Below are 7,781 nucleotides of genomic sequence, written 5' to 3' on the forward strand. Positions count from 1 at the left end.
TATATATTTTATTGAAAATAATAAATATTTTATTTGTCTTGAGGTCAAGTCCGGATAGATTTTTTCAATTTGGTGATGTTCTCATACCTGAACGTTCTCGTAAGTATATTTATTTCATGTACACTACTACTACTGCTACATCAAATTAACGGATGAAGACGTAGGCTAGAACTATTATAGTTCATAAAACAAATGTAGTAGTAGTAAGTGACAAATAAAAGACAATATAAATGTTTGATTTTATTTATATTATGTATTGTAACCACTGTTGATTCCAAGAGATAAATATACATTCCATGATTGTATTCACTTTTAATACAGTCTGTACGAATGATGCACTACAAATCACTGAGGCAGTGAATCTTTAAAAGACTTAAGATAGGGTAGTTAGAACACTTTATTGCGCCTGGAAAGTAGCCAGGAAGTCGGTAACAATCTTCTTCAGTGACGCGTCGGACTCTGGTGTGATTTGTCCATCCTTGGCAATGGTGCTCAAAAGACCTTGGTGGCTGGTCTTGATATGTTCTGTGAACGCCTTTTCAAAAGCTGTGATCTTAGTTGGGTCCAGTTTGTCAAGATGACCACGGACACCACAGTAGATGATAGCAACCTAAGAGTAGCAACAAAAACATAGTTGTGATAAATTTTTGCGTTATAAATTAAATTTTTGCAAATCTTATTTAACTATTTTATATTATATACCTGTTCTTCAATAGCCATTGGAACATACTGTCCCTGTTTGAGCAGCTCAGTAAGACGCATGCCTCTGTTCAGCAATTGCTGGGTAGCAGCATCCAAGTCAGAACCGAACTGCGCGAATGCAGCGACTTCACGGTATTGGGCCAACTCAAGCTTCATGGAACCGGCCACCTGTGAACAACGCCAATGGGCGGGTGAGTTGCCAGCATTTCAGAAAATGGTAAAATGACGTACGAATAATTTATACAACTCTTGAAATATGTAATAAATTAACCTGCTTCATAGCCTTGGTCTGGGCAGCAGATCCTACACGCGATACAGACAGACCGACGTTGATGGCGGGCCGGATACCCTTGTAGAATAGCTCAGTCTCCAAGAAGATTTGTCCATCTGTGATAGAGATCACGTTGGTCGGAATGTAAGCGGACACGTCACCGGCCTGGGTCTCAATAACAGGCAAAGCAGTTAGAGAACCACCACCCATCTTGTCGGACCTAAAACATTTTTTCCATAAATAATTAACTTGTTGCAGACTTAATTAAAAATAATAAAACGTTTTATTTTTTTATTTACTTACATTTTAGCGGCACGCTCGAGCAGACGGGAGTGGAGGTAGAACACATCACCAGGATAGGCCTCACGACCCGGGGGACGACGCAGCAACAGTGACATCTACATGCACAAAAAAATGAAAAATCTTATTGTAATCCCTGCAAACATTATGAGCCATTTGAACCTTATAATTAATAGTCTAGAATATATACTGTAGTATACCTGACGATAGGCAACGGCCTGCTTGGACAGATCATCATAGATAATCAAGGCATGTTTGCCATTGTCACGGAAGAACTCCCCCATGGCACATCCAGAGTACGGCGCCAAGTATTGCAGAGGAGCAGCATCAGATGCGGTAGCAGACACGATAATTGTATAGTTGATGGCACCTATCCAAAAATTATAATCATTTAATAACAAATTTCAGACAAAGTTTTTTCGTACCAATCTGACATAGGGGACAATTAAATAGCAATAACATAAGCACAGTTAATTTTACTTTACCAGCGTCAGTCAGTCTCTTCAGAATTTGGGCGACAGTTGATCTCTTCTGTCCAATAGCAACATAGATACAGTACAGCTTTTTCTTCTCATCTTCTCCTTTGTTGAAACGCTGTTGGTTGATGATGGTGTCAATGGCCAAAGCAGTCTTGCCAGTCTGACGGTCACCAATGATCAACTCACGCTGACCACGACCAATGGGTACAAGAGAGTCAACAGCCTTAATACCTAAAATTTGAATAAATGAAAAGTATAATATTCATAAAGTCAAAATTTTCATGTATAATGTTTACACAACTTACCTGTTTGCATGGGTTCGCGTACAGACACACGTGGGATGATACCAGGAGCCTTGATACCTACACGCATACGGGTCTTGGTATCAATAGGACCTTTGCCGTCAATGGGGTTACCCAAGGCGTCTACAACACGTCCCAAAATCTGTTCTCCAACGGGAACATCTACAATAGCACCTGTACGCTTCACAATATCACCTTCCTTGATGAGCTTGTCATTACCAAATACGACCACACCCACATTGTCAGCCTCCAAGTTAAGAGCCATCCCCTACAGGTAATAACACAAATTTTTATATACGCATTTAATGTTTAATTTTTTTTTTCAAATTATAAATAATAGCAATAAATTGATAGCACTTGTGCCAGATCAGAACCAGATCAGTACCCACGCATATCAAACAATCAATGTGAAAATCAGCACTCAACTCGAATCTTTATATCCACAATTAAAAAAAAATGTTGATCTCAAGAAATAACATTACTTTATTTCATATTCTAGCAATGATTTAGTTAGTGAATTCAACAATCAGAAGTTTATAAGACTACATTTTTGTTACACCCATTTGAATCAAGATATCTAATTGAAAAATTTAAACATCTGGCGTTAATTTAATATTAATAAAACAAACCTTCAGTCCAGAGGAGAATTCCACCATCTCCTCAGCTTGGATGTTCTTAAGCCCATAGACACGAGCAATACCATCACCAATGCTCAAGACACGACCAGTTTCTTCTAAATCGGCCTGAAACATTATTGCAAAAAAGATATGTGAAATATCCCAAAGACAATTTGTTTACGAAATTAAAGCAATTATATTCTATAACCTCAAATCTAGCATTGATCCAAAACAGCTGATAATGGATGTTGACAGTTTATGTAACACAAACCTTGGGTGCAGCACCGAGGATTCTCTCCTCCAGAATAGTGGAGATTTCGGCACCTCGGGTAGGAGCGGAGACATGGAGCTTGCGAGATGCTACCGCTGCCGCAGGAGCAGCTACTTTCGAGATCTGAATACCATTTTACAAGAATAAGCGTATAGTTAAAACATGTTTAACGTCCATCAATTGAAATCTCATTCCACTAATAATAATTAACATCTTATTGGAAGACTTTAGCAAAATGGACATGGTATCTGACAACCAACCGATCGCCCTCTATTACATAACATCACTTTTGAGAACCGCTATTTTAGATATATTACGTAGAAAATAATGAATTTTTTATTAAGTTATACTTGCTAAATTATCATTAAGTAACCTATTTCCTTTAATTTTGCCGATATACATAAAATATAGCAAGAGAAAAACGACATTCCGGACGGTTTGGTTATCCAATTATTTTAGCAACCGATAAACATATAGGGGCAATAGTTACCTTTGTAGCAGCATTGGGCAAGCGCCTGGCCACCGAAGAGGCCACACGAGCGGAGAAGAGCGACATTTTACACTATTTCTTATTAATTTTATAACAAATTAGACAACTCTGATGTTCTCCGCTCAGAACTCGTCGCGATATTACCGGAAATGAAAGAATTGATAATTGTCTATTGCGAACTGTACCTAAAATAGGTTTCGTTCAAAAACCTGTAATTTCCTGTTATTGCTGTTTATGAATCTTTTTGTAAAAAATTTTTTATTAACAAAATAAATTAATTGTTATATATAAGCAAACCATGTATAGAAATATATATACAATAAAAATTTGGAAATAAATATACTTTTATTTCTAATCAGGAAGATTTATTTTCTCTATGCTTATGTTACTTGACAGCAGTAGTCATGTCATGAATATAGTTTGACAGTTTTATTTTTGAATAGCCAATATTTTGCTAACTTCAAAGTTTATTTTAATGAAAAATTCTGTGAAAATGTTTTGTGATATTGCGTTTAAAAATTAAACAATTAAAATTAATGTTTAAGTATTTTATTTGGTGTAATGGCTATATTCGAAAAATTGTCTGAATTTAAATATATTCAAGATGATACCGATACTCTCGTTTGTACACTAGAAAATGCACAAAATATTAACAAACATACAGTCTGTATTTCTTTAAAGTTTATGTTTTGTCAGATATGACATTATTTTTCAATTGTTTTAATATTTTAGGAATATATATTGCGGGTTCAGACGGGACCTAGCAAGGAGAACAAATGGACAGTGTCTCGTAGATACAGAGATTTTGCATCTTTGCATTTAAATATTCAACAGGGCCACATTGACCTTCCTTTACCCCCAAAGAAGTTGATAGGAAATATGCAACCTTCCTTTATCGCTGAGAGACAAATAGCCTTACAGGTTGGTGACATACAATATTGTTTTTGTATTCTATAGTTTAACAAAAATAAGATATTGTCTAGGTAGGTAAGTAATCATTAAGCCATTTTTTAATTTTAGCTAATGTATTTGAAAAAACTCACCATGAATTTAACTAGAAGCTTTAAACAGTATTTTACTGCCTTAGTCAGTTATTTACTTACGTATTATGCAAAACATTGTTTAGTTGTAGTTAGAGGAAGCATTTATATTCTGATTGTTGTGAATGTTAGAATTTACAAAGATAATATCTCAATTTGTTTCTGTGTCTTGAGCTATAATATGTAATGTTTCTGTTGTTTGTTTGTTTTATTTTATTTGATTTATTTAACTATATTCAGTAATAAAAAGTAATACGTATTATATGGATGACTGTGTATATATGGTTGTGTACATATGGCACTTGTAATTAATATAGTATTTACTTTTCTCAATTTTTGTTATTCTTACATTGCAGCAATACATAAATGAAATTTTAAAATACCAAATATTAGCATTATCATTACCAGTAAGGAGATTTTTGGATCCCTGTAGTTATCCTTTACATTTAGATGGTGAGTATTATTAATAATATCAATATAATTTTGATATTTACATCAATCAATTTGGTATGATATTATTTATGCACAACAGACCTATGGAGCTTCTCAGTGTGAACTCAGTTAGTCCACTAACCACCACATATAAGATTGATATTTTGTAACGAAAGTGTATGTATGTGTACAAAACATACATGTCATATCAGTAAATAAAGTTTTCATCCTGTTGATCAGTAGAATAATAATATTTAATGTAAAACAGCTTAGTAACAAAACTTAATTTTTTATAGAAGAAGCACTCCAATCGGTATCCATAGCACTAAGGGGAGATGGTCAATATGAACTTAAGGGTCCGCTGCAAACCATCAACTGGAGAATAAGGAAACATTATTTTCATGTATGCTGTTTTAATTCTTACCAAATTAGAACTATGTAAAGTCTACTCTTATATGTATTTAAGGTTGCTATTTAAGGTTTTTTTCTAAAGAACCTAGCCACATAATACAATGAAAACCACTTATAAATTATATCAAATAGTATTTTAGTGAAATATAGAAATGTATACAATATTTTATTATGGTTCAATGACAATGGAATCAAATCAAAAACAAATGAGAAATAAGACTATCAGAAGTTTTTGTCTCATAAAATTATTATTTTTTTATCCAGGTTGTTGACTCAAAAAGGACAAATTGTTTACTCTCTTGGCAGAATTATGGACCAGATAAGCATTTACATAATAAAGATTTACAAATTGCTCTCAAGAGCATGCAAAGTTTATCAGTAAGTATAAAAGTATTGTTAAATACATTTAGAAGGATGATTATTTTATTTTTAATATTTTTTATTTCATTACTTATTATGTCATGACCAATTGTACAATAGCATAAAGCCTTTGTCTTTCCAGCATCCATTTATTGGTGAAATTTTAACATTTCATATTTTGGAGAGTGGAGCGTTTGTAGTTAGACAATTACATGAGAAAGGATCTATGAGAGATCTCCTGTATGGAACTGAATATGATAAAAGTTATTTAGCAAAATATGGAAATCCTAAAGTGAGGAAACCGTTTACAACTGGTCAAATTGCACACTACGGATATCAAATATTGCAGGCTCTAAAGTTTTTACACGATAAAGGATTACCGCATGGTATACAATTTTACATTGTCGTTTTTATTTGATAGGATAATGAAGTAGCAAAATAGCAATCTTACATAGAACCCTCCATTGAAAAATAGTCAAATTTTCAGGCCACATCCACCCTGGTAACATATTGATAGAGAACCAAAGAGCGCTACTTATGGACACAGAAAATGTTCTGTTTGGCGTTTCGAGCGTTCACAGACCGTATTTACGAGAACTGAGACGGGCCTCGTCCGAGGCTATAGACGTATACGGATTTGGACGTACGCTGTACGAGATGGTGTACGCCGAAGACCTGGACGGCTGCTACTGTGATAAATTTGACTCGAATGCATTCTCTCGGTCGTTTGATGATTTAGGTCAGTCATCGTTCCCATTTGTGGCCTCTCGAACGCTATAATTCAAGTATTAAGTACGGTTTTCGTTCAAATCGGAAAGTCAAGAGATCTTAGATAAAGAATTTTGTACTGGCTTTAGAATCTATTCTGCACCTCACCCTATCGAGATCGTCGTGGAAACGAGGCGGGGCGACACTGGACGAGCTGTTGCAGCATCCGTTCTTCATTCGCGCCCTCAACGGGTTTGTCGAGCGAGACGTCAGAGGCCATCTGAAGTTCCCTCTCACGCTCAAAGAGCAAATCAAGGAGGCAGTGCTTCGCCTAGAGACGAGGTTGAAGACTGATCAAAAGTTGGTAAGCTCTGTTTGAAACTCGGTGCAGTAAGCGAATTACTTTAAGATATTCCATTTAATTACTGTTCATTTCTTAACAGTTGAGGACCGCGCGTCGCGAAGTGAGGATACAGGAAATTCTGGGCTCCGACGAGGAGATGAAGAAGCAGCGACGAAGAGCGGTGAGATGATTGATTGTTAGACGCCATACATGATGTTATACACTTGTGTTTATACAAATGTAAAATATTTACAGAAGAAAAGGGACAGCATGTGGAAGTCGACTTCGTCGCTGGCGGAGACCGTGCGATCTCATTCCGCCAGCACGGCGTCTTCGCCTACGCCGCCCGCCACCGCCCACTCTTCAAGTGATTATTATTACTTTTAATATATGTATTGGCATTTCGCCATTTCTACTTGTCCCATTACATAAAGCCTGATTTGTTTAACCATAAATTTGATCTGTAGCATCGCGACCTAGATTAGAGACGTTTGTTTTCAGCGACAGGTGACTCCGGCGCCTGCCCTCCCGCGGCCAGCGAAGGGCGTGGCGCATTGCTTCAAGCGATCTGCTCTTTCAACAAAAAATCGCTCGCCAGTGTTGGTTCTCGGTAATTTTTGTCAATATAAGAAATATTGTAGTATTTAAGACAAAGGCAGATTTACGATGAGGTGTTACTTCACTTTTGTGCGGTATAAGTTATGATTTTTATTTAAATACCGGATAATATATTTACATAATTCACCTGAAAATGTAAAAAATATCTCTCAACATTCGTACATGTAATGTACAGTTGTGCGGAATATTTTTAAACTAAGTGATAACGATGACTGGTCATTTATCAATTTATTTATGTTAAGGATCATTTATAACGTATTTATTAGCTTTAATTCAATTTAGATTTACGAAATGTAAATTATTTTTTATTATATATTATAATTTCGTTGTAAATTTAAGAGAATATACCAATAGTTGATAAAAAATTGTTTCATTAATAATATGTAGACGATTAGATAAACCGTCGATTTAATAATTAAATAGAGAGTGGTTTTGAA

At 35.3% G+C, this 7,781-nt stretch overlaps 2 protein-coding genes across 9 annotated transcripts; one reads left to right on the forward strand and one right to left on the reverse strand.

Moving 5' to 3' along the window:
* Positions 1–227: 227 nt before the first annotated feature.
* LOC111002617 (ATP synthase subunit alpha, mitochondrial) lies at positions 228–3,590 on the reverse strand. The gene is made up of 10 exons (XM_022272776.2): positions 3,433–3,590; positions 2,943–3,065; positions 2,684–2,797; positions 2,058–2,322; positions 1,759–1,983; positions 1,474–1,643; positions 1,277–1,371; positions 974–1,193; positions 703–870; positions 228–610 (listed from the first exon to the last, which is right to left on the reverse strand). Exons 1-10 carry the CDS (start codon positions 3,496–3,498, stop codon positions 398–400), a joined length of 1,659 nt encoding a protein of 552 aa, XP_022128468.1. The 5' UTR covers positions 3,499–3,590; the 3' UTR covers positions 228–397.
* A 314-nt stretch (positions 3,591–3,904) lies between these two features.
* On the forward strand, positions 3,905–7,707 carry LOC111002666 (PX domain-containing protein kinase-like protein). Of its 8 annotated transcripts, none has more exons than XM_045634608.1 (11): positions 3,905–4,095; positions 4,165–4,353; positions 4,829–4,925; positions 5,201–5,307; positions 5,580–5,693; positions 5,818–6,061; positions 6,151–6,414; positions 6,533–6,747; positions 6,827–6,907; positions 6,985–7,093; positions 7,234–7,707. In XM_045634608.1, exons 1-11 carry the CDS (start codon positions 3,994–3,996, stop codon positions 7,338–7,340), a joined length of 1,629 nt encoding a protein of 542 aa, XP_045490564.1. In that variant the 5' UTR covers positions 3,905–3,993; the 3' UTR covers positions 7,341–7,707. The 8 variants fall into 8 exon arrangements, with proteins under 8 accessions (XP_045490564.1, XP_022128537.2, XP_022128535.2 ...); XM_022272845.2 differs by having other exon boundaries at positions 6,982–7,093; positions 7,234–7,703; XM_022272843.2 differs by having other exon boundaries at positions 7,228–7,703.
* Positions 7,708–7,781: the final 74 nt, after the last annotated feature.

Source organism: Pieris rapae, chromosome 3 (assembly GCF_905147795.1).
Source record: "Pieris rapae chromosome 3, ilPieRapa1.1, whole genome shotgun sequence".
NCBI classification, from domain to species: Eukaryota; Metazoa; Arthropoda; class Insecta; order Lepidoptera; family Pieridae; genus Pieris; species Pieris rapae.